This window comes from Pituophis catenifer, unplaced genomic scaffold (assembly GCF_029215685.1).
Source record: "Pituophis catenifer annectens isolate HBS135680 unplaced genomic scaffold, rPitCat1.0.hap2 SCAF_38, whole genome shotgun sequence".
Classification (NCBI taxonomy): domain Eukaryota; kingdom Metazoa; phylum Chordata; class Lepidosauria; order Squamata; family Colubridae; genus Pituophis; species Pituophis catenifer.
In genome coordinates, this window is record NW_027256918.1 from 225027 (window position 1) to 251469 (window position 26443).

Below are 26443 nucleotides of genomic sequence, written 5' to 3' on the forward strand. Positions count from 1 at the left end.
AATAATCCACTTCAGAGTGTCATCTCCAGCTACCTCCGGCCCCCTCCCCAGATTTAGGGTTGTATGAGGACTGGGGAGCGTTAAGCGTGAAGAGGGGCTGGGACCGAAGACGGCTGCACCGGGTGGGGTTGGGGGGGCATCGGGGACTGTTCGCCTCTCAGCTCCGGCGGGCACTGGTTTCAATTTCTGCAGCTGGAAAGATTTATCTGCCCCCCCCACATCCCCACGACCCCCTCTCCCCCCCCCTCCCTCCACTCCTTCACTGCAACACAACATATGCTTCTGGTTTGGTGTGGAAGCACTGACAAAAATTGATCGCCGGCCTCCATTTTGCACAAAGGGAGGGCCGGGAAGGGGTCGGTGGGTGGGTGGGATGAGCAAGGGCTCCTGTGGGTGGTGGTGGGGGGGCGTTACGGGGGGAGGGGGCTGCTCTGTTTTCCTCTGGACAGGATGGCGAATGGAGCTTGATCTCTCGCCCAACGAAGAAGAAGAAAAAAAAAAACCTGCCACAACTACACAATGCAAGAATGTGACCGATTGGGGAGGGGGCTGCCTGAATTCAATTTACAACCCCTTCCCCTTCCAACTCCTTCTAATTGCTTTGCAACGCAGCCTCTCCCCTGCCTTCAATTAGCTATAAATTGCGTGGTAGGGGTTTGATAATTTGCTTTCGACTGTGCAAAATACACAGAGGAGAAGCCGAGATTCGTTTAACGACGGTGGCGGAAAAAAGGCTCACAAAAATCGGGGTAGAACCCACAGTGGCTTTGCTCAGCCAGAACCACGCTCCCCGTGGTCGTTAGGTAGAGAACTACAGGCTGAGCCCGGAATTTCACGTTGCTAAGCGAGACGTTCGTTCAGGGAGTGGCGCCCCATTTTACGACCTCCCTTGCCACCGCCGTTAAAGTGAATCACAGCAGCGGTGAAATTTAGGAACAAGGTTGGGATGTGAAGCTGCCTTCCCCATGGGCTTTTGCTGGTCCGAGGGTCGCAAAAGGGGATCAAGTGACCTTGGGGGGGGGGTATGCCAAAAACCGTCGTAAGTACATGCCAGTTGCCAAGCATCGTTTAATTTTGATCACGTGACCATGGGGCAGGGGTGAAATCCAGCAGGTTCTGACAGGTTCGGGAGAACCGGTAGTGGAAATTTTGAGTAGTTTGGAGAACCGGCAAATACCACCTCTGGCTGGCCCCAGGAGTGGGGTGGGAATGGAGATTTTGCAGTATCCTTCCCCCAGGAATGGGGAGGGAATGGGGATTTTGCAATATCGTTCCCCTGGAGTGGGAGGGAATGGGGATTTTGCAATATCCTTCCCCTGGAGTGGGGAGGGAATGGAGATTTTGCAATATCGTTCCCCTGGAGTGGGAGGGAATGGAGATTTTGCAATATCCTTCCCCTGGAGTGGGGAGGGAATGGAGATTTTGCAGTATCCTTCCCCCAGGAGTGGGGAGGGAATGGGGATTTTGCAGTATCCTTCCCCCAGGAGTGGGGTGGGAATGGGGATTTTGGAGTATCCTTCCCCTGGAGTAGGGTGGGAATGGGGATTTTGCAGTATTCTTCCCCCAGGAGTGGGGAGGGAATGGGGATTTTGCAGTATCCTTCCCCTGGAGTGGAGTGGGAATGGGGATTTTGCAGTATCCTTCCCCCAGGAGTGGGGTGGGAATGGGGATTTTGCAGTATCCTTCCCCTGGAGTGGGGAGGGAATGGGGATTTTGCAGTATCCTTCCCCCAGGAGCGGGGAAGGAATGCAGATTTTGCAGTATCCTTCCCCTGGAGTGGGGTGGGAATGGAGGTTTTGCGGGAACCTTCCCCTGCCACACCCACCCACCAAGCCACACCACGCCCACAGAACCGGTAGTAAAAAAAAAAATTTGGATTTCCCCACTGCCATGGGGATGCTGCAATGATCGCACGTATGAAAAACACTCACACAACAGGTCAGTTTTTTTCAATGTGGCCGTAACTTCGAGCGGTCACTAAGCGAACTGTTGTAAGGTCGGGGACTCCTCGTTCCTCCAGTTACAATCCTGTTGATCGAAATCCCCAAATTGACACTTCTGAACAAACTTTACACTGAGTTTCCTCTTCTCTCTCTTTTCTGTCTTCCAGGAAGGTTGGCTTCCCAAGGACCCCCGGGCCCCGTAGGGCCTAAGGGCGACGCTGGGATCCGGGGCCCTTCGGGCATTCCTGGGGTCAAGGGCCCTGTTGGACCACAGGGTAAGCTTCTTATGGGGTGCACTCCAGCGGTGAAATCCAGCTGGATCCATCCGGTTCGCCTGAGCCGGTAGGGCCGGCGGCTGGAAGCTCCTGTTTTGACCCAGGCCCAAGTAGGTATTTATTTATTTATTTAATTAATTAATTAAATTTCTATACCGCCCTTCTCCAAAAGGACTCAGGGCGGTGCACAGCCTAAGTAAAAACAGAGCATACAAAATTTAAAAACAGTATTAAAATAATTAAATATTTTGGCCGTAATTAAAACAACCCAATTTAAAATCAATTTAAAATTTAGCTCAAGCCAGCCCAGTAGGTAGTAGCTAGTGAGGATCGAACTGCTGACAGTGGGCAGAGTCATCCTGCAATTCTGCACTCCGCCACCAGGGCTCCTTCGTTGCCGTGCTTGGCTCATCCTTCTCCATAGTCTACCTTTATTTCTTCCAGGTCCCACCGGTCCCCCTGGCCCACCAGGACGAGATGGGGCCAGGGGCTTTCCTGGTGAGAAGGGTCCCCCTGGACCTCCGGGACCTCCGGGACCACCGGCCCCCGTCGGGCCCCAAATTTCACCAATCCCAGATCAAGGTAAAGTCAGGCTGGGGAATGCTGGGAGTTGCAGTCCACGCATCTCACAGCTGACCTAGTTGTCGAACATCCGAATATTAATCGCATGAGGATGGAGATGCTGCTGCAACGGTCATCATTGTCAAAAACGGTCATAAGTCACTTGTAAGTCGAGGACTACCTGTAATTGTGTATGGGGAGAGAGAGAGGGAGAGGGAGAGGGGGGGAGGAAGGGAAAGAAGGAGAGAAAAGGAGGAGGAGAGAGAAAGGGAGAGAGGGAGGAAGAGAGGAGGGAGAGAGAGAGAGAGAGAGAGAAGGAGAAAGAGAAAGAAGGGAGAGAATGAGGGAGAGAGAGAGGGGAAAGAGGGGGAGGGAGGAAGAGAGAGAAGGAGGGAGAGAGGGAGAAAGAGAAGGAGAGAGAGAAAGAAGGGAGAGAATGGGGGAGAGAGAAAGGGGAGAGAGAATGAGAGAGGGAGAGAGAAGGAAAGAAAGAAGGGAGAGAAAGGGGAGAGGGAGAGAGAAAGGGGAGAGAGGGAGGGATGGAGGAAGAGAGAGGAGGAGATAGAGAGATAGGGAGAGAGAAGGAGAGAGAAGAGAGAGGGGAGAGAAGGAGAGAGAAAGAGGGGAGGGGGGAGGGAGGAAGAGAAGGAGGGAGAGGGAAGGAGAAGGAAAGAGAAAGAAGGGAGACAAAGGGGAGAGGGAGAGAGAAAGAGGGGAGAGAGGGAGGGATGGAGGAAGAGAGAGGAGGAGATAGAGAGATAGGGAGAGAGAAGCAGAGAGAAGGGAGAGAGGGGAGAGAAGGAGAGAGAAAGAGGGGAGGGGGAGGGAGGGAGAGAAGGAGGGAGGGAGGGAGAAGGAGAGAGAAAGAAGGGAGAGAATGGGGAGAGAGACAAAGGGGAGAGAGAAAGAAGGGAGGAAGGAAGGGAGAGAGAGGGAGGGAGGGAGGAAAAGAGAAGGAGGGAGGGAGAGAGGGGAAAGAGAAAGAAGGGAGAGAAAGAGAAGGATGGGAGAGAGAGGGAGAGGGAGGGAGGGAGGAAGAGAGAGAGGGAAAAAGAGAGAAGGGAGCGAATGTGGGGAGAAAGAAAGGGAGAGAAAAGGGAGAGAGAGAGAAAGGGGGAGAGAGAGCGGGGAGATAAAGAGTGATAAAGAGAGAGAGAGAGAATACACCTGGGTGCTCTTAATGAGATTTTCTTCATGGTTTTTCTTTTCTCTTATGCCTTTTAGGAGATTTGCTTCTCTCCAACTCCTTCCCTGAAACGGCTGTAACTGGTCCAGCTGGACCTCCGGGACTTCCGGGCACAACAGGTAAGAATTGTCACATCCCAACCTGTCCGGAAACACCGAGTGTAAAAGTCTAAATTGCTTTCGGATGTGCAATAAACGGACAATAAACATTTTATAAGCCGCCTAGGAACCTGGTTTCTGGGCAAATATATTCTTTCAATAAACGGATGGATGGATGGAAAGCTGGAAGGACAAACCACAGCTGTCCGTCACCAGTGGGATGATTGAAGTGAGTTGACCTCTTCAGGAAGTTTCGGTGATTGAACATTATTTATTTATTTATTTATTTATTTATTACATGTATTTATATGCCGCCATTCTCCCGAAGGACTCAGGGCGGCGAACACAAGTTAAGAAACAAGCACAATAAAATCATAATTTAATCCAAATAATTAATTAAGAGTAAATAATAAAATAGTATTTATTATTTATTTTATTAATCATAAAACATGAAGAGCTAGATCCTTCAAGGTTAGACTAGGTGTCAGGGTAATGATGATTTAATAGCTGACCAGCTGCTGTAATGACCACTTTAAGAGGCTGTATATATAAGAGAGACCCTGTGAGGGCGTCTCTCTCTCTCTCTCTCTCTCCGTGTGTGCTTCCGTGCTGTAGTTGATGATTGATTGCCTGACTTTGTCTAGTACATGTATGTATATATCCCTTGTAGATAACCCACTATTTGAAAGACAAACCTCTGTTTACTGTATTTTGCTCCTGGGTTGTCTCAAAAAATAGTCACACTCTGCGCACTCTGACACTAGGGTTGGCAACTTTTAAGAGGCGTGGGTAAGAAGTGTGGACTTCAATTCCCAAGAAGTCTTCTTCAGCCCCCTTTTTCTTACCACAACCGTTCAGCAGAAGTAGAGGGTTGACCAGGATATGCTGTCTTTCTCTCTCTCTCTCTAGGTCCTCCAGGACCTGCTGGGAAACCAGGTTCTCCAGGGCGTGACGTAAGTAGACCAACCATCTCTCCAGGAAGAAAATTGGGGAAACGGGGAAGGAATTCCCTCCGGGAAGAAGGATGGAATTCCACCGCCGGACCTCGTCTGAGACGGTGTGATGGTTTCTTCCAGGGAATTCCAGGATCACCAGGTGCTGACGGGGCCGCTGGTACCCTTGGACAGAAAGGAGAGAGGGTGAGTTTCCACTTTGGAAGTTGGGGATCCAAGCCATGTACCCCTGAAACAAGGATGGGTGGGGCACCTCAAATACCGTCGTTTTCCTTCCGGACGCCCAAATAAGCAACTGACTTCATCTGTAGCATCTTGGTCTGTGCCTGTCCTTCAAGTCTGTTGTGATACCTAGTATAGGTAGTTCTCAACTTACGGCCGCCACTGAGCCCCAGATTTCTGTGGTTAAGTGAGACATTTGCTTTGCCCCATTTTGGCCCAGGTTGCCAGTTTCATAAGTTAATGACCCAGAGAGTTAGTTGGTGGTTTCGTGGTTAAGGCACCAGGCTGGAAAGTGGGAGACAGTGAGTTCTAGTCCCGCCTTAGGCGTGAAAGTCAGTTACGTGACCTTGGGCCAATCACTAGGAGACTGTGAGTTCTAGTTCCGCCTTAGGCGTGGAAGTCAGTTACATGACTTTGGGCCAATCACTAGGAGACTGTGAGTTCTCGTTCCGCCTTAGGCGTGAAAGTCAGTCACATGACCTTGGGCCAATCACTAGGAGACTGTGAGTTCTAGTTCCGCCTTAGGCGTGAAAGTCAGTTACGTGACCTTGGGCCAATCACTAGGAGACTGTGAGTTCTCGTTCCGCCTTAGGCGTGAAAGTCAGTCACATGACCTTGGGCCAATCACTAGGAGACTGTGAGTTCTAGTTCCGCCTTAGGCGTGAAAGTCAGTTACGTGACCTTGGGCCAATCACTAGGAGACTGTGAGTTCTAGTTCCGCCTTAGGCGTGGAAGTCAGTTACATGACTTTGGGCCAATCACTAGGAGACTGTGAGTTCTCGTTCCGCCTTAGGCGTGAAAGTCAGTCACATGACCTTGGGCCAATCACTAGGAGACTGTGAGTTCTCGTTCCGCCTTAGGCGTGAAAGTCAGTTACGTGACCTTGGGCCAATCACTAGGAGACTGTGAGTTCTCGTTCCGCCTTAGGCGTGGAAGTCAGTTACATGACTTTGGGCCAATCACTAGGAGACTGTGAGTTCTCGTTCCGCCTTAGGCGTGAAAGTCAGTCACATGACCTTGGGCCAATCACTAGGAGACTGTGAGTTCTAGTTCCGCCTTAGGCGTGAAAGTCAGTTACATGACCTTGGGCCAATCACTAGGAGACTGTGAGTTCTCGTTCCGCCTTAGGCGTGGAAGTCAGTTACATGACTTTGGGCCAATCACTAGGAGACTGTGAGTTCTCGTTCCGCCTTAGGCGTGAAAGTCAGTCACATGACCTTGGGCCAATCACTAGGAGACTGTGAGTTCTAGTTCCGCCTTAGGCGTGAAAGTCAGTCACATGACCTTGGGCCAATCACTAGGAGACTGTGAGTTCTCGTTCCGCCTTAGGCGTGAAAGTCAGTCACATGACCTTGGGCCAATCACTAGGAGACTGTGAGTTCTCGTTCCGCCTTAGGCGTGAAAGTCAGTTACGTGACCTTGGGCCAATCACTAGGAGACTGTGAGTTCTAGTTCCGCCTTAGGCGTGGAAGTCAGTTACATGACTTTGGGCCAATCACTAGGAGACTGTGAGTTCTAGTTCCGCCTTAGGCGTGAAAGTCAGTTACATGACTTTGGGCCAAACACTAGGAGACTGTGAGTTCTCGTTCCGCCTTAGGCGTGAAAGTCAGTTACGTGACCTTGGGCCAATCACTAGGAGACTGTGAGTTCTAGTTCCGCCTTAGGCGTGGAAGTCAGTTACATGACTTTGGGCCAATCACTAGGAGACTGTGAGTTCTAGTTCCGCCTTAGGCGTGAAAGTCAGTTACATGACTTTGGGCCAATCACTAGGAGACTGTGAGTTCTAGTTCCGCCTTAGGCGTGAAAGTCAGTCACATGACTTTGGGCCAATCACTAGGAGACTGTGAGTTCTAGTTCCGCCTTAGGCGTGAAAGTCAGTCACATGACTTTGGGCCAATCACTAGGAGACTGTGAGTTCTAGTTCCGCCTTAGGCGTGAAAGTCAGTTATGTGACTTTGGGCCAATCACTAGGAGACGGTGAGTTCTAGTTCCGCCTTAGGCGTGAAAGCTGGGGCAGGCGGGATGGGAGTTGTAGTCCCAACGCTCCTTTTCAGCAAAGAGCCAGGTAGAGAGTGAGACAAATTTTGCTCCCCTTGTTTTCTAACATCTCCGCCGTGCCCTGAAAACCCACTTTTTCCAGCAAGCCGGGCTGGCTTAAGAAGAAATTTTAAATGTTTTAATTGGTTTGAATTTTTAATTTTGGGCCAAATTTATATATATTTTAATTGTTTTTTAATATTTGTATTTCATGTTTTTTAATTCTGGCTGTACACCGCCCTGAGTCATCAGGGAGAAGGGCGGTATATAAATTTTAAATAAATAAATCAATAAATCAATCAATCAATCAATCAATCAAATCAATCAATCAATCAATCAATCAATCAATCTCATTTTGATTTCTTGCAGGGGGAACCAGTTTTCAAGGGTGACCCAGGCGAGAAGGGATCCTGGGTACGTTCTGGGTGATATATCCCCCTTTCCGTCCCTCCCTCCCTCTCTCTCTCTCTCCTCCGTAGCTCTTCTCTCTCTGTCAGTGGTGAAATCCATTTTTTTTTTTACTACTGGTTCTGTGGGCGTGGCTTGGTGGGCGTGGTGTGGCTTGGTGGGCGTGACAGGGGAAGGATACTGCAAAATCTCCATTCTCACCCCAATCCTGGGGGAAGGATACTTCAAAATCCCCATTCCCACCCCACTCCAGGGGAAGGATATTGCAAAATCTCCATTCCCACCCCACTCCAAGGGAACGATATTGCAAAATCTCCATTCCCTCCCCACTCCAGGGGAAGGATATTGCAAAATCTCCATTCCCTCCCCACTCCAGGGGAAGGATATTGCAAAATCCCCATTCCCTCCCCACTCCAGGGGAAGGATATTGCAAAATCTCCATTCCGTCCCCACTCCAGGGGAACGATATTGCAAAATCCCCATTCCCTCCCCACTCCAGGGGAAGGATATTGCAAAATCTCCATTCCCTCCCCACTCCCGGGAGAAGGATATTGCAAAATCTCCATTCCCACCCCACTCCAAGGGAATGATATTGCAAAATCTCCATTCCCACCCCACTCCAAGGGAATGATATTGCAAAATCTCCATTCCCTCCCCACTCCCGGGGGAAGGATATTGCAAAATCTCCATTCCCTCCCCACTCCCGGGGGAAGGATATTGCAAAATCTCCATTCCCTCCCACTCCAGGGGAACGATATTGCAAAATTCCCATTCTCTCCCACTCCTGGGGGAAGGATATTGCAAAATCTCCATTCCCTCCCCACTCCAGGTAGAAGAATATTGCAAAATCTCCATTCCCTCCCACTCCAGGGGGACGATATTGCAAAATCTCCATTCCCTCCCCACTCCTGGGGGAAGGATACTGCAAAATCTCCATTCTCACCCCACTCCAGGGGAATGATATTGCAAAATCTCCATTCCCACCCCACTCTGGGGCCAGCCAGAGGTGGTATTTGCCGGTTCTCCGAACTGCTCAAAATTTCCGCTACCGGTTCTCCCGAACCTGTCAGAACCTGCTGGATTTCACCCCTGCTCTTTGGTGCCTCGTGCCAAGAGGACCCCTCCCCTCTCATCTCTTAACGCCATCCGTCCCACCTGCCCAAGAACAAGGATTCAGCTGCCATCCAAAAGACTTTCAGTCAGATGATGAAAAGGCAAAACAGTTGGGAGATCGTCAGCTCTCCCCCAATTTTTCATCCCGTCTTTCCAGTTTTTAATCAAAAAAGTTCAAAGCTCGGGGAGCCTTACGTCCGAAGAGCAGCATCTTGGGAGATGGTATATTTGGGGGAGAAAAAAAAAAACATACTAAATAGAGAAGATAATATTGGTAGCTCAGGGTTGGTGCGCTCCCAACTTGGTAGTTTTCTTGTAGACGTTTCACGACCCAGCTAAGTAACATCATCAGTGCTAGAAGGAAGTTGCGGGAGGACGAGGAAGAGGGAGAAGAAGAGGATTTGTGGGCTCCTTGGTGCTCCCTGAGCTTGGTAGTTTTCTTACAAACGTTTCATGACCCAAGTAGGTAACATCATCAGTGCTAGAAGGAAGGAGGAGGAGGAGGAAGAGGCAGGAGAAGAGGAGGAAGAGAAGGAGGAAGACTGTGGGGTCCTTGGTGCTCTCTGAGCTAGGTTATTTTCTTGCAGACATTTCATGACCCAAGTAGGTAACATCATCAGTGCTAGAAGGGAGGAGGAGAAGGAGGAGGAGGAGGCTTCCAGCTCTATTCTGATTGATTGATAATGCAATGCATATAAAAAAGCAGGCAGAGCATTCAGTATACAAGAGGCACACAAATTTTCACCCTCTTTTTGGGGGGCGGGAAGTGCGTCTTATACTCTGAAAAATATGGTCATATTTCCGCAGGGCACCAAGTTTAAGCAAAATAAATAAATCTTGAACTCTGTTTACCATAGTTCGTGAACCTCTGCCATTCGACGCAGCAGCTCAAGATTTTTTATTTTTTTATTTTATTTTTTTATTTTTATTTTTATATGCCACCCTTCTCCGGAGACTCAGGGCGGCTTACAATGCGTTAAGCAATAGCCTTCATCCTTTTGTATATATTTTATACAAAGTCAGCTTATTGCCCCCACAAACCGGGTCCTCATTTTACCCACCTTAGAAAGGATGGAAGGCTGAGTCGACCTTGAGCCTGGTGAGAATTGAACTCGCAGTAATTGCAGGCAGCTGGATGTTAAATGCTGCCTTAGTAGGAGGCATTAGCCTCCTATGCCATTTTCAAAAGAAGCTGCTTTTAGCCTCGCAATACCGTACGGTAGTTTAATATTTACTTTTGAAAGCGTTCCCTGCTCTTCCTTCCCCACCCAGCAACTTTTAATAACAGGAGTAAGATACAGGTAAACGAGAGGGGGGGACTCTTTAGCTCATTTGGGGGAAAGAGGGGTGTCAGTCACGGCTCAGCCAAGGAGAAGCTGGTTTAGATGCCCTCTGGAGCTCTTTTGAGACCCAACACCCCCCCGTAAAAGCATGAATCACAAATCCATTCATTCATAATCACGAATTAACCCGTCGTGGCCGGACCACGGGATGCGATCGTGGCCAGCTTCCCGCACCGAGGATTGGAGTGGATGGCTTCCAAATTCTAACTCTGTAATTCTTTGGAGTTTGCAGGCACCTGGGGATGTGATGCAAAAAAAGCACCCCGCTTCTTTGCCCCCACAACTCCCCTTTTCTTTTGACAGCATGCTGGCTCCCCCCATTGAATTTTCCCAAATCCTGCACCCACTCCTCGTTCTTTTTGCCTGCATGGCACCTTCCTCTCCCAGAAAAAAAACAAAAAAACACTCTGTGCATGAAAGATGAAAGACTGACTGCCTTTACTGCCTGTGAATAATAATTGCATTCACACACACACACATATGGATAAACTCGAGTGTTTGGGGGAATTCGGGATGCCTGCGAGAAAGTTTGGGACCGTCTAGGAAAAAAGGCAAGGCGGGGGGGGGGGCCCTCACACTCGTTTTTCTTTCTCTTTCCATCCTCCTCTCTCCTGCTCCTTGTACACGCGTGTGCCTGCCTTCCTTTCACGGCTGTGTCTGTCTCTTTCGTCCGCAGGGGGAGGGTTTACACCAGCTCCGAGAGGCTTTGAAGATTTTAGCAGAAAGGGTTTTAATCTTGGAGGCCATGATTGGGCTGCATGGTGAGTAGAGGCCAGACAGGGCAAGGAAGGCGGAGGAGGAGGAGGAGGAGGAGGAGGAGGAGGAGGAGGAGGAGGACAGGCCAAACCGAAGGGAAGCAGCACCTCTCTGGGCAAAGCGGGGGCAGGGGTCTCCCCAGATATAGGAGAGGGGAGGGTTGCAGCTTCTGGCGTCCCGGGTTTTGTCCCTCCTGATGGGGAAGGTGCCAAGGTGGAAAAGGCTCTTCTTGGATGGATGCATCTCTTGGGAGAAGCTGCCTGGACCATCCTCTCTCTCTGGTTTGGGAGCGGGGCAGCTGGATTGGTGCAGATTAAAAGGGAGATATACCCCACTCTGGCCAGGCGGCCTTCTCTCCCTCCCTCCATCCCTTCCTTCTCTTTATCGTCCTCCTCTTTACCTTCCTTCCCTCCTTCCCTTCCTCCATCCCTTCCTTCCTTCCCTTCCTCCCTCCCTTCCTTCCTTCCCTTCCTCCCTCCCTTCTTTCCCCCTTTCTCATCCTCTTTTCCTCCCTATATTCCTCCCTCCCTCCCTATATTTCTTCCTCCCTCTTCCTTCCTTCTTCCACCTACCTTCCTTCCTTTTCCCTTTCTCATGCTTTTCCTCCCTCCCTCCCTCCCTTCTTCCCTCCCTCCCTTCATTCCTCCCTCCTTCCCTTCCTTCTTCCACCTACCTTTCGTTTTCCCTTTCTTATGCTTTTTCTTCCTTCCTTCTTTCCTTCCTCCCTCCCTTCTTCCATCTCCCTTCCTTCCTTTTCCCTTTCTCATGCTTTTCCTTCTTTCCTTCTTTCCTCCCTCCCTCCCTCCGTTCTTTCCCCCATTTCTCATCCTCCTTTTTTCCTCCCTATATTCCTCCCTCCCTTCCTCCCTCCCTATATTTCTTCCTCCCTCTTCCTTCCTTCCTTCTTCCACCTACTTTCCATCCTTTTCCCTTTCTCATGCTTTTCCTCCCTCCCTCCCTCCCTTCCTTCCTTCTTCCCTCCCTCCCTACATTCCTTCCTCCTTCCCTTCCTCCCTTCTTCCACCTCCCTTCCTTCCTTTTCCCTTTCTCATGCTTTTCCTTCCTTCTTTCTTCCCTCCCTCCATCCCTCCCTCCCTTCTTCCACGTCCCTTCGTTCCTTTTCCCTTTCTCATGCTTTTCCTCCCTTCCTTCTTCCCTCCCTCCCTTCTTCCACATCCCTTCCTTCCTTTTCCCTTTCTCATGCTTTTCCTCCCTCCCTCCCTTCCTTCTTCCCTCCCTCCCTTCTTCCACCTCCCTTCCTTCCTTTTCCCTTTCTCATGCTTTTCCTTCCTTCCTTCTTCCCTCCCTCCATCCCTCCCTCCCTTCTTCCATGTCCCTTCCTTCCTTTTCCCTTTCTCATGCTTTCCTTTCTTTTCTTTCTTTCTTTCCTCCCTCCCTCCCTCTTCAGAGAGTCTGCTTAATAAGCTCTTGACTGGGATTTTGGCCTGTTAGCATTCAGAGGGCTCCCCCTGGTGACCAAAGAAAAAGGAAAAATGTTTTATTTCTTTTACAACATCTGGGTGACGGACGCTATATTGTAGACTCCCAGAAAGTACATTTTGCAGGGAGCAGAAGGTGGATCCAAATCCAAAGAGCGACAAGACTTCAGGAATCGGCCTTGTCGAAGTGTGGGGTTTAAGTGTGCAGGGACTGTGACAACAATTGATTCAACGTAGTCGTTATTATTTTTTTTTTAAAAAAGTCTTATATTTATACGTTCCTGGGTGCCAAAATAATTCCACCAAGATCCTTATTCCAGAAAGGTCCACGCTTGCTCCGAAGGAACATCCAGAAATGGTGATTTTAAATGAGAACCCAGAAGTTTAAGGAGGCTAGTTTGGAGATCTCAGAAATTCAGAGATCTGAGCCTTTTGTAGATCTCTAAGGGCAGGAGAGGTCAGAGGCCAGGTCTGGAATCAGGGATGTCCACCCCGTAGGATCAAAATGTTAAAATAGCGGCCACAATAGTAGGATTGGAACTCTGCCTGTTCTTTTATATGCAGCATTGCCTTTTTTGTCTACAACTTAGAACCCCCCCACCTCCCCCTCTCCGACTTCAGCCATTTTTTTTTTTTTAAATTTGATTTATATGCCGCCCTTCTCCGGAGACTCAGGGCGGCTTACAATGCGTTAAGCAATAACCTTCATTCTTTTGTATATTTATACAAAGTCAGCTTATTGCCCCCACAAACTGGGCCCTCAATTTACCTACCTTAGAAAGGATGGAAGGCTGAGTCGACCTTGAGCCTTGGAGAGATTCGAACCTGCAGTAATTGCAGGCAGCTGGTCTTAATAACAGGGTGCTTTAAACCACTGTACTACCAAGGCTCTTTGTCCGAAACGGTGAAGATGGCGGCATCTTAAAGACCAAGTGGGCTTCCCCACTGAGAGTCTGCTTCTTCAGATCCAAGGAGAAAGAAATATGACCCAGGGATCCCAAAGGTGTTTATTTTTTTTCCCCAAGAGGCGACTGGACTTCCTTATTTCCCTCGGAGATCTTTCGCTTCTCCTCCGAGGAGCTTCTTCGGTTCAGACACCAACCGAGCTAAGGAGCCACGCGTGTGAGCAGAATCTTCGTGGCGGAGAAGCGAAACGTCTTCAAGGAAGACATTGCCTCTTTTTTTTTTTAATTTGATTTATATGCCGCCCTTCTCCGGAGACTCAGGGCGGCTTACAATGCATTAAGCAATAACCTTCATTCTTTTGTATATTTATACAAAGTCAGCTTATTGCCCCCACAAACTGGGTCCTCAATTTACCTACCTTAGAAAGGATGGAAGGCTGAGTCAACCTTGAGCCTTGGTGAGATTCGAACCTGCAGTAATTGCAGGCAGCTGGTCTTAATAACCAGCTTAATAACAGGGTGCCTTAGACCATTGTACTACCAAACACCTTTGCTTTTTTTCAACCGTGACCTGGATGGCTGAGGATCTCCATAAACATGGTGCAATAATGCATCGTATATTTCCTTGCCATTTCTCCAAAGTTCTTTCTTCCCATGAAAGTTTCTGTCGGTGTGTTTTACTCTCAAGATGCTTGGAAATTTCTGTCCCCTTTGAGCCTCCTTGAGGATAGATGGGAAAGCAAGGAGGCTGCAGACAAACGCCGTCATCTTCATTTAACGACCCCATAATCCCTTGCGGGGTGGAATCCGGGCAACTGAATGGAGCTAGTAGAGTGTTTGAATGGCCGGATGCCTTTCCTGTTGTCAGTACGGAGTTTTGTTCGGCAGATAAATTCTCATTGTGCCCAGAGAGAGGAATATCTGCCTCTACCTAGGATCGAACTCACAGCCTCCTGATGGTGAGGCGAGAGCTCCCCCTCTAGGCCACCGCACCACTAAGGAGGCGGCAGACAATGTCACTAAAAAAAGGCACAAAACGGAGTGGTTTTTTAAAAAAAAATGCAGACATTTTTTGTCTAGCAAAAGCAGTCTTTATTTCTATTCGGGTAGTCTTCGGCTTACACCCATTTGCTAAACGAGTTGCTCTTGAGTTACAACAACATTGCAAAACGTGACTTACAGCTGCTCCTCGGGCTTACGACGGTGGCGGCGTTCCCGCAGGCGTGCGATTGCGATCCAGGCACTTGGCAACTGGAATGCATATAGGATGGTTACGGTATCCAAGGCGGAATAAAATCGCCCTTTACAGCAGAGGTGACTTGTGGGACTTCGACTCCCAGAATTCCAGAGGCAGCAATGAGGAAGAATTCTGGGAGTCGGAGTCCACAAGCCATAAAATGGCCACCGTTCCCCCACCTCTGATTTACAGTATTCCCAGCCGGCTTCTGACAAGCAAACTCAGAACCTGTTCTGCCCCAGCTACGGACCCCAAAGAACGCAGCACACAGAAACTCTATACAAAGCTTATTTTACTCAAATAACTTAGTCTTTATCAACCAAAGGCTGTTAATAAAACTGTCTTTAACAGCCTACCAGAATTCTAAGATTAAGGTAATCACAGTCTTACTAGAGTTGGCAGAAAGCCCAGAAGCAATTTTGCAGACGCGAAAGAAAGTGAACTAAAGTTGTTCCCTACAACTTGCTGCAATCGGTGTTCCTCCTTAAATAGGCTAAGGGAGTGGCCAATTAGCCCCAAGCCTTACTCTCGAGGAGACGTCCTCCTGAGGAGCTACTCCTGCCTTTTGGCAGCTCTGCGCGCCCGTGCATCGAGAAGAGGCTCCTCCTCTTCGTCCTCTTCACTTAAAGGAGCTTCTGAAGGCCCTGGCTGAATCCCCACATCTTTTCCAGCCTCCTCACTGTCCGACTCGAGCGCCAGCTGCACAAGCTGCTGACGCAGCACCAACCAGCCTCCTCGCTGTCGGAATCAGCTACTAATTGCACAGGCCGCTGATGGGCCACAACAGAACCTTCCCTTCCTGCAGGTTCCATATATGGGAGACATCCCTGGGTTCCTTTCTTTCTGCCCCACAAGAGAGACCCTCTACCCCATACTCGCCCTCCCAGTCCTCCCCTTCTTGTTCCCTCCGGGTGGGTCAATGGGTCAATCGAATTTCCACTCTGCTCTTCTTCGCTCCCTGCCAGGCCATTAGCTTGCCAAGCTTCCTAGAACAGCAAGCCCAGCTGGAGCTCCTGGCTAGGAGAGTCACCTTGCTGGAAGCTATCATCTGGCCAGGTAATGCGTAATGCGAGGGCCTGCCTTCCCTCCCCCCCCCACCCCCAAATTCCTCTTCTTCCAACGCATGGTGCATTATTCGCCAGACGCCAGGATCCCAGAGATCTCCCCGGCACCTGCCGTGAGGTTTTTCCGCCTTCTACCTCCACTCCAAAACGTTGCATGCATGCCATCTCTGCAACAACCAGCCTTTTCCTGTTGTGTCCATCGCCTTCCTGAACACGTTTTGTTTTTTAAGTCCTAGCATGGTTTGGCCTGTCTTGACTCCCCTGCTGGTGGAAGGGGTGGGTGGGGGCGGATATATCCTCTGGCTGCAGGATTGGAGGGGGAAATCGGAAAATTCCACCTCCGCGGTATCAAAACAAATGAGATTTGGATTGCCGGAGCTGTAAAATTCCCGATTCTTTGCACCTGCTCAGTGGCATCTCCGACTGGCCTGCATGCACCGAAAAATAAAGCTTGCACCCGGCCAGCAGAGGTGGAATTAACAATCCATTTTTTGAGGGTGGGGGGTAGGTGTCCAGTTCCACGGAGACTGCAGCTCTCGTAATTCCAAAGGCCAAATTGGCCGGATGGTTCTGGGAATTGTAGTTCCAGTGCGCCTAGGGAGTACGGGAGATCGCAGTGATAAGAGACACAGTGTAGGGAGGTGTCCCTCTGTGAAGTTATCTGGAAAAGATAGGGAGATGCACGGGAATGGCTTCGAATCGGCTCCTCGTCTTCCAATAGCAGACCTCTCTGGAACAGAACTGCTCCTGGAGATGGAGGTTCAGTTTACCTCCGATGGGATCGGTCTCCTTCCCAGGCTCCTCCCCACATCCCTCGGCGCCTGGCTGGAAATGACACCTCCGTTGGGTGTTCGGGCTAAATGAGTTTTTCTATCGAGGCATCTGGTCTACCCCAACATGTGGGAGGGAGCATACTGCATCCCTGTCGCCTTTCAGCTCCAATCCAGGAGCCCTCAAGCAGTCGCATTCACGACAAACCATTTTATACCAAATTTATATTTTGCTGATAAAGAAATAAAGGGAGACTATAGATCTATTTCAAGCTATTTTAGCTCTCATCAGCTAGCCATACCCTTACTTGGATTCGAACCTGATAGAAAAACAATCTCTCCCCTGACTCAAGCTGATAAAGGGAGGAGAACTTGTGGCTCAGAGGTTAATACAACTGCCTAATATGCAGGCAGCCCAAGTTGGAATCCGAGTAAGGGTATGGCTAGCTGATGAGAGCTAAATAGCTTGAAATAGATCTACACAATTCTCTCTTGGCTCAGAGGTTAATACAACTGCCTAATATGCAGGAAGCCCAAGTTCAAATCCGAGTAAGGGTATGGCTAGCTGATGAGAGCTAAATCGCTTGAAATATCTACATAATTCTCTCTTGGCTCAGAGGTTAATACAACTGCCTAATATGCAGGCAGACCAAGTTGGAATCCGAGTAAGGGTATGGCTAGCTGATGAGAGCTAAATAGCTTGAAATAGATCTATACTAGTCTCCCTTTATTTCTTGGACTCCTGAGCTGTAGTCCTGCAAAGATTTTATTTTGCCAAATTGCACATTATTCAAAACGGCCCCAACGACGCATTGGAGGATGTTGCTCTTAAAAAATGTGCGGCGTTGGAGTTGAGCCATTTCCAAAATTGGGAAGGGGGAGAGAGAGAGAAGAGGATCTAGAGGGACACCTCAAAACCCTAGCCGGCGCATTTTCACACACATCTCAAAAGCCGCAAGGAAAAGGATAAGGCACGTATAGAGAGAGACAAGCGCACCCTAGAATTTCGCAGTTCCTGCAGCTAAAGCACCATTGACGTTCCTTCCTCCGTTGGCAGAACCAGATCTGGGATCCGGCTTTGATCCGGCCGCTACGGGGGTCCCCGGCGACGATCGGAGTAAGCGCAGCGAGTATTTGGCGGCCTACCGGGTGAACTCGCACCGTCTTTCTCAGAAGGGAGAGGAGAGGAAGAAATGAAGGAGACTCTGCCCACCATCAGGCGAAGAAGAGGGCCACGTCTGGATTGAGGGACCTCCGATGTGGAAGGAGTACCGCGGTTCTTTCTCCTCCTCCCTCTGCCTTGGACCGGTGGTGATGGAGACACGGGCTGTTCGATGAACCAAGCTGGGGACAGGGCCCTGCTAACAAATCCTCCGTTGTATTTATTTGTTCTTTTCACACAGGGGGTTTGTTCCTGCTATGGAACAAATAGGAATAGGTGTTATGGGGGTCTATGCTTATGCGGGGGGGGGGGGGAGAGAGTGGGGGTCTCGGCTTGGCTGTCACTCGCCAGAGATTCCCTCCTTGTGGTCAGATTGGGCCACAATTCGGCAAGGACCGGTCCAACACATCCAGCCTTTTGCCACCCTCTCCTCCGTGGTGGCATCTCTCCGGCATGTCCTCAGAGGCTCCAGATGCCGAGAGGCGTTTTTTTTTCTCGCTGCTCATGCTTTGAATTTCAATTTTATCCTTTTTTTTTCAAATTTTCTCTTTTTCAATCCAGAAAATAAAACAAAACCCCAGTCATTCTGTCTTCCGTAAAGCTGTATTTCTCAATCCTGGGAACGTTTAATCGGGGGGGATTCTGGGAGTCGAAGTCTTAAAAAAGTTCCCAAGGTTGAGAAACGCCCCAAATGGATGGAAATGCAGTGGGAATTCAATCAATCTGATCACAGACACACACAGAGCAGCTGAGCAAAATCGGAGCCTCCCCGTCTCTACTCCCTTAGGAGCAGGGATTTCAAAAGTGCTTTTCCGGAGTCAGATGAGAAAGCATCTTCTGGCACTTACTGGATAAACCGACTGATTGTTGCCCAAATTCTGAGGCGTGTCGTGGAAGGAAACCAGAATCTGTAAAAAAAAGCTTACATGGGATTAAGACGGGAGTCTTTATTGATGATCCCAACTTTTTTGAAATTTGTATACAGTATTTCTTCCTTTATTGTTTTTTTTTTTTTTTGGACAAGATTTGTTGGGGAGGGACGGTGGCGAAGGTGAGGATTGCTGGCTTCTCCTTTCCAGCATCAGTCAACAATTTTGAGGGGCGGGGAGGAGAAAAATATATATATATTCTTCTGTTTAAAGGACAGCCTTTGTGCCCTCTCTGTGCCTGCATCTGCTCGATCTGCGTTTTTAAAAATTAATGGTATCCTTGTGCATCTAACAGGGAGGCATGTTTTCCTGGATGCTTCCCATGGGATCCCCGTGGGCTCATTCTTACACCCCACTTTTTAAACTGGTCTCTAGTCTCTAGAATGGGTGGGTACACTTGGCAAAAATAGCATTGGGTTCCTGCAGTTCAGTTCCTTTTGCATGCAACTTCGGGGTGGGTTTTTTTCAGGGGTGAAATGCTCCCGGTTCGGACCGGATCACCCGATCCAGTAGCGATGCCGGCAGGTGGTTCGGAGAACCGGTAGCAAAAATCCCTACCCACCCACCCCCTGCCCAGCTGAGCCGCACGATCATCAGAGGCTTTTTTTTTTTTTTTTTTACTTTTAAAAGCATTTTTTCTACAACCTCTTTGGCCAAAAAAATGCTTTTAAAAATTAAAAAAAAAAAAAAAAAGCCTCTGATGATCGCGCGGCTCAGCTGGGATCGTCAGAGGCTTTTAAAAGCATTTTTTCTATAACCTCTTCGGCCGAAAAAATGCTTTTAAAAGTTTTTTTTTAAAAAGCCTCTGATGATCGCGCAGCTCAGCTGGGATCGTCAGAGGCTTTTAAAAGCATTTTTTCTACAACTTCTTCGGCCGAAAAAATGCTTTTAAAAGTTTTTTTAAAAGCCTCTGATGATCGTGTGGCTCAGTTGGGATCGTCAGAGGCTTTGAGGCTTTTAAAAGCATTTTTTTCTGCAACCTCTTAAGGTTGTAGAAAAAATGCTTTTAAAAGTAAAAAGAAAAAGCTTCTGATGATCGCGCGGCTCAGCTGGGATCGTCAGAGCCTTTTAAAAGCATTTTAAGGTTGTAGAAAAAATGCTTTTAAAAGTTGAAAAAAAAGCCTCTGATGATCCCAGCTGAGCCGCACGATCGTCAGAGGCTTTTTTTTTTTTTTTAGTTTTAAAGGCAATGCTTTTAAAAATAAAAAAAAAGATTGTGTGCCACAGCTGATCAATCCCCCCTCGCGTGCTGTTCTACTTACCGCATGCCTCCTCCTGGCGAGCACTGCGCGTGTGTGCACCTTGCATTTGGTGCACGGTGCGCACTGCATATGCGCAGCCAGCGAACTGGTAGTAAACCGGTTCAGATTTCACCACTGTTTTTTGTTTCTGTGCTCCATTTATTCATAGCCGGAGTGGAAAAAAGGAAATTGCAAGCAGATAAATCATAATTCTGGTCTGGAAAGGCATCCTCTGCGCCCTCCTTCTGCCCCTCAACTCCTCGCTGCCTTCTAGCAATCCAGGTAGGCACAGATGAACCTGCGTCTCCCGCAGAGAGTTTGAAACCGGTCTGCGGCCTTTCCGGGCTCTTGCAAAACCAGCTTCAATTCTGCCACGCAGCCCACTTATCTTGTGGCATTCGTGGCCACTCCGTTTCTGCCCGGTCTGGCCGGAGTTCTGCCCCCAATGCCATCTCATGGGTTGGGGATTGACTGAGGTTGTGTGAGAGGAGGCGCTGAGCGGGTCTCGGCCGTCACCACGGCTTGGTCCCCCACGTGGCCTCCGATCAGTAGAGAGACGGCGCCTTCCACGTGGCCGGTGGCTGCCAGAGCGATCACGGCCTCTTCCGTGGCGAAGCCCATCTTCTGCAGCTGCTGGAGCCTGGGAAGAGGGACGAAGAGAAGGCGGCAGCGTTGGCATCAGAGGCCGGACAGTCAGGCCCACGAAACAAGAACAACGGGCGGCGTTACTTCTGAAATAAAACTTCTTTATGGGTTTACCTACAGACAGAATCTTGCCAGAGTAAAACAACTGCGTTCATCCCAACGGTGTTTTTTTTTTTTTTCTCAAGAGGCCACTGGACTTTCTGGTTTTTCTTTGAAGGCGTTTCGCTTCTCCTCCAAGGAGCTTCTTCAGCTCCGAAGAAGAACTGAACTGAGAACTTGAAGAAGCTTCCTGGAGGAGAAGGGAAACGTCTTCAAAGAAAAATCAGAAAATCCAGTGGCCTCTTGGAAAAAAAAGCACCTTTGACCTGGATGACTGAGAATCTCCATAAACTGTGTGCATATAACTATAAATATACAGGTAGTCCTCTATTTACAACAATTCATTTAGTGAACTCTTCGAAGTTACGACAGCACGGGGAAAAAAATTGACTTGGGGCCGTTTTTCACTCTTACGACCGTTGCAGGGTCACGGGATCCAAAATCATGGAGGCGGAAGTCTCCTTTCGTTTGTTCCCCGGAATCTTGCGCTTTACAGATACACTGCTCCTACGGCTGGAGGTTCTACTCGGCTCTGCCCACCCGATTTCTCCCAAGGACTTACCGGAGGGAAGAGACGGAAGATTTGAGCAGCTTCACTTCCTCTTCATTTCTGTCTTGCAGAGAAGCTCGGATTCCCGCTTCTATCAGCTCTTCTTCCGTCGGGAAATTTGGGAGAGAGAAGTAAGGGGAGCCCAAAACTTGGCCGGGATCTGAGAAGGGGTGCTGGGAAGTAGGAGGAAACGGCAGCTGGGTTACCCTTTCATCAGTCCAGGATGGAGGAGGGGCCGGAATCTGGATGGCAACCGTCCCTGCCAAGTCGGGTGAAAACGTCTCCTGCGCAGGAATTCTGGAAGACGGAAGAAAATCAGTGAGATTGGAACAATTGTCTATTAGATAGCAATAGCAAATAGACTTACATACCGCTTCACAGTGCTTTTACAGCCTTCTCTAAGCGGTTTACAGAGTCGGCCTCTTGCCTCCCCAACAATCTGGGTCCTCATTTTACCCACCTCGGAAGGAAGGACGGAAGGCTGAGTCAACCTTGAGCCTGATGAGAGTCAAACACCTGGCAGTCTGCAGAGTTAGCTTGCAATACTCCTTTCTAACTACTGCACAGGAAGGAAGGAAGGAAGGAAGGAAGGAAGGAAGGAAGGAAGGAAGGAAGGAAGGAAGGAAGAAGAAAGGAAGGAAGGAAGGAAGGAAGGAAGGAAGGAAAGAAGAAGAAAGGAAGGAAGGAAGGAAGAAGAAAGAAAGGAAGGAAGGAAGGAAGAAGAAAGGAAGGAAGGAAGGAGAAAGGAAGGAAGGAAGGAAGGAAGGAGAAAGGAAGGAAGGAAGGAAGGAAAGAAGAAGAAAGGAAGGAAGGAAGGAAGAAGAAAGAAAGGAAGGAAGGAGGAAGGAAGGAAGGAAGGAAGAAGAAAGGAAGGAGGAAGGAAGGAAGGAGAAAGGAAGGAAGGAAGGAAGGAAGGAAGGAAGGAAGGAAGGAACAGCAATAGCCTTCAGACTTTACAGCTCCTCTCTAAGCAGTTTACAGAGTCAGCCTCTTGCCCCCAACAATCTGGGTCCTCATTTTACCCACCTCGGAAGGACGGAAGGCGGACCTTGAGACTGGTGAGATTTGAACCGCCGAACTGCAGCTAGCAGTCATCTGAAGTAGCCTGCAGTGCTGCACTCTAACCACTGCGCCACCTCGGCTCTAGATTGTGCACTGGGCAACTTGGGATGGTGACCACACGGAATTACCATCCCTCAGCTCCCTGGCTAGCAAGGGGTGTTGGGAGTTGTAGTTTGGCAGCCGTGGAAAGCAACATTGACGTCATTCCAAAATACCTTTCCTTTATGTCCGTAGTTGGGAGGGTGCCGGAGGCGAAGGGCCTGATTGAGTGAGAAAAAACCCTTCTGAGGTAGCTCCAGCCTGCAATCCTCTTCTGCAGCCTTGCCAGGTGCCTCTTGGGCCATCTACCAGCACCATCTGAGGCATTAAGGACAATCGTAGAATCATCAAATCGTCATAGCTCTAGAAGGGACCTCCGAGGTCCTCTAGTCAACTCTAGTATTTTTCCCCCCTTTACCCCAAAAAAAATCATCAAAAAATATTTTTAAAATCTGGGAGGGCTGCCAATGATTTGGGAGCCACATGGGTCCTAGAAGTGGCCCCCTTCTCGTCCCCTATCCCACCCTCAGAGCCTGTTTTGACCTAGGCTCCGTTAAAAAGCAGGAAGCTTTTTGGTCCCGGCAAAACCTCTTTTATTTAGACGACTGTGAATTCCTTTCATTCACAGCCAGCAAGGCCTGTCCAAACAGTTTTTCAAAGGAATATTTATCGACACAGACCTTATCTCGCTTGGACAGCTGCCACGTAACTAGTTTCCAAATGCAGTACAAGGCAAAACTTGGCACAGAGTCTCTCAGAGTCACGAACGAATTGTTTCCTGCAAAAGCCCCCTCCCCCGTTTGCTCCTCTTTTGTTTCCTAGGGGAGGGGGCCAATCTCCTCCAAGGTGTGGCTTTACTCCCAAGTCGACCCTGATTTCTGAGTCATTCTTGTCTTCTGGCAGCTCTGTGCATGCACAAACTGGGAACAGGCTCCAGCTGTTCCTCTGCCTCACTGCCATCTAACTCCCTCTCTGCCTCCGACGCAGAGCCCTCGTCTGAGCTTTCCCCAGTCCTTTCCCAGGACTGGCCCGTGTTCCTCCCCAACCTCCTCACTATCCGACTCTGTTGTTGCCGGCGGGCCACAACACTGCCCACATGTTTGGAAAGGATACAGGCCAGTAGTCCCGTGAGCAATCCGGAGACGTTCAGGAGGAAGGGAGAACGCGGGGACAGGATCTCCCCGAGGCCGAACAGCAATCCTGCCAGCAGAGCCACGGGCAGCCACCCCGAGCGCTTTCCGTGGCAGCCCAGCAGAGCCAGGTGGACAGGGATGTAGCCGCTGACGGTGGCCTGCGGTTCAACTCCCCAGAGTCCAGCCAGGAACACGTAGACCAGGGCTGAAGTGACAGCAGAGACCGTGTTGGTCCGGAGGTAGCCAAGGGCCCCTTGCTGAAGCTCGAGGTGCCAGCTCAGCAGTGGGAAGAAGAGCAAGCTGGTGGCCAGGAGGGAGCCGTTGGCATGGCCCAGGCAGTACGTCACCAGGCGGAAGGCTGCAAGAGAAGAGACCTCGTGCTATTAACGCCGCTTCCTTTTCTGTCGTTTATAACACCCCATTTGAGGTACTCCGTGGGCCCTGAAATAGATTAATGTGGTTAATTAGGTCGATTGATCAATCGATCAAAAAATGAGCCTGGATAGCTCAGCAGACTAATGCATTGTAATTTAACTCCAGCTGTCTGCAATTACTGCGTTCGAATCTCGCCAAGGCTCAAGGTTGACTCAGCCTTCCATCCTTTCTAAGGTAGGTAAATTGAGGACCCAGTTTGTGGGGGCAATAAGCTGACTTTGTATAAATATACAAAAGGATGAAGGCTATTGCTTAGCGCATTGTAAGCCGCTCTGAGTCTCCGGAGAAGGGCGGCATATAAATCAAATTTAAAAAAAAAAAAATCAATCAGAATAGAGCAAGAAGGGACCTTAGAGACCTTCTAGTCCTACCCCCTATTCAAGGAGGAGACCCGATACCAATTTACACAAATGGCTGTCTAGTCTCTTCTTAAAAGCCTCCAGTGATGAAGCACCTACAACTCCTGGTGGCCAGCTGTTCCACTGTTTAATTGTCCTCACTGTTAGGAAGTTTCTCCTTAATTCCAGGCTGCTTCTCTCCTTGAGTAGTTTCCATCCGTTGCTTCTTGTCCTGCCTTTTGGGGCTTTGGAAAATAAATTGATCCCCCACTCTTCTTTGTGGCAGCCCCTCAAATACTGGAGCACTGCTATCATGTCCCCGCTAGTCCTTCTTCTCTCTAAACTAGCCATACCCAATTCCTGCAACCGTTCTTCATACGGTTTAGCCTCCAGGCCTTTAATCATTCTAGTTGCTCTTCTCTGCGCTTTTTCCCAAAGTCTCAACATCGTTTTTTGTAACGTGGTGACCAAAACTGGATGCTGTATTCCAGTTATGGCCTTACTAAGGATTTACAAAGCAGTACTAATACTGATTTTGATTCTATGCCACGGTCTATACCACCAAGGATTGTATTAGCTTTTTCGGCTGCCCATGCTTAAGCGATCGTCCACTGGGGACTCCCAAGGTCCCTCTCGCAGTGACTGGTTTTGAGCCAGATCTCGCCTAACCTGTACTTTTTAAGCCGTCGCTTAAAAAATGCAATGCGACAGAAGCACGAAAGAAATCTGTAAAATTCCAGATGGGATTGCTAAGTATTTGTAATCGGGATGTCCAACCTGGGCACCTTCAAGACCTGTGGACTTCAACGCCCAGAATTCCCCAGCCAGGCAGCCACTTGTTGTGGTCCACCAGCAGCCTGCAGAGTCGGATAGTAAGGAGGCTGGGGAGGAACATGGACCAGTCCTGGAGTCTGGGGAAGGCCCGGACGAGGGCTCTGCGTCAGAGACAGAGATGGGGCCAGGGCTATCTGGGAGTGATGCGCGCGGACTTCGGAGCCCCCAGAGTTGGACAGCAGAGAGGCAGAGGAATAGGAGGAGCCTGTTCCTAGTGCGCGCATGCGCAGAGCTGCCAGAAGGCGCAGTTAAAACAAAAGGGACGACTCGGGAGTAAGGCCAGGCGATGATTGGCCCCTCCCACAAGGCTTAAAAGAGCAGCAAAGGCTCTTGGGCTCTTTGTAGGAAAGCAACATTGCTAAATCTGTTTCCAGTCAGCATCTCTCGTTTCTGAACTTTGTGGGGCTTTGCCAAGAAAGGCCTTTGGCAGGATGCCAAAGAAGATAAAAATTTGTGATAAACCCGAAGGACTTTTTCTGAAGGACTTGTTTTGGAATTAATTTGGACTAAGCTGGGAATGAAGTCAATCTCAGCCGTTATAATAAAATAGGTTTGTTTGGGACTAATTGTAATGACTAAGTGAGCCTAGGTCACACCACCACTCAAGTATGAGACACCCCATCGTCCCTAGCTGGCTGTAATTCAAGGCATGTAATTCTCGGAGCGAGGAAAGTCGTCTTAATACAAGAGAAGTTTCAAAGAGGGAGACCAACCTTGCAAAGGGCTACTTAGCATGCTGGGTGATAAGACCAAATGTTCTCCGACGCCGGTCACCCAGACGACAGTGAGGAGCAGCATCAAGATGGAGGAAGCGACGGGGAGATGCCGGATCCATCTCAGCCTTGGGATGAACATGCCCCCTAGGAGAAGAGAGGGCTGTTATTAACCAGGACCCAGATTGTTGGGGGGCAAGAGGCTGACTCTGTAAACCTCTTAGAGAGGAGTTGTACAAGCACTGTAAAGCAGTATATAAGTCTAAGTGCTATTGCCCTTCCTTCCTTCCTTCCTTCCTTCCTTCCTTCCTTCCTTCCTTCCTTCCTGTTAGATTGCAGTATTGCAGGCTAATTCTGCCCACTGCCAGCAGTTTGATTCTGACCGGCTCAAGGTTGACTCAGCCTTCCGTCCTTCCGAGGTGGGTAAAATGAGGATCCAGATTGTTGGGGGGGGGGCAAGAGGCTGACTCTCTAAACCGCTTAGAAGGGGCTGTAAAAGCACCGTGAAGCCTTAAGTGCTATTGCTATCTGCAAGACCGCTCGTCCTGGGTGTGAAAATTCCAGCAGCCTAAACAACTCAGTTTCTCACAGCATCCTTTGTTCTCTTATCCATGTGTGGGTCTTTCTATCTCGCGATGCCAAGCATTTAATTGTTCCACTGCTGTGTGCCCCTCATATAGCTTTCGGATCGATCGATCGAAAACTTTTCTCTTCAGGCACAACTTGTTAAGTTTGCCTTGTCACTGCATTAAGTGTTTGCCAGCCGAGCTTCCATCCTAAGATTTACGGTAGCGTGGCCAGAGAACCTTATCACGTCTATATACTTCGGGTCTTCTTTCTTTGAAAGTATACTCCATGGAAAACAAGATCCATTCACCTCTAATTAATTACAGTTTCCCCAGAGAGGGAACGAGGCTGATTCACGCTTCGACATGCCAAATGCCTGCCAATCG

At 49.3% G+C, this 26443-nt stretch overlaps 2 protein-coding genes across 2 annotated transcripts in view; one reads left to right on the forward strand and one right to left on the reverse strand.

The window, feature by feature from the left end:
• Positions 1–17730, forward strand: part of LOC139326305 (EMI domain-containing protein 1-like) — a 34941-nt gene extending 17211 nt beyond the window's left edge. Inside the window, 8 exon segments of the mRNA XM_070956470.1 lie at positions 2111–2218; positions 2663–2800; positions 4004–4084; positions 4973–5052; positions 5054–5108; positions 5111–5202; positions 7645–7689; positions 17368–17730. Coding sequence (XP_070812571.1) covers positions 2111–2218; positions 2663–2800; positions 4004–4084; positions 4973–5052; positions 5054–5108; positions 5111–5202; positions 7645–7689; positions 17368–17625 — 857 coding nt within the window. The 3' untranslated portion in view covers positions 17626–17730.
• A 2365-nt stretch (positions 17731–20095) lies between these two features.
• LOC139326307 (rhomboid domain-containing protein 3-like) lies at positions 20096–25632 on the reverse strand. Its single transcript, XM_070956473.1, has 5 exons — positions 25491–25632; positions 23151–23528; positions 22214–22355; positions 20949–21233; positions 20096–20282 (listed from the first exon to the last, which is right to left on the reverse strand). Exons 1-5 carry the CDS (start codon positions 25630–25632, stop codon positions 20096–20098), a joined length of 1134 nt encoding a protein of 377 aa, XP_070812574.1.
• Positions 25633–26443: the final 811 nt, after the last annotated feature.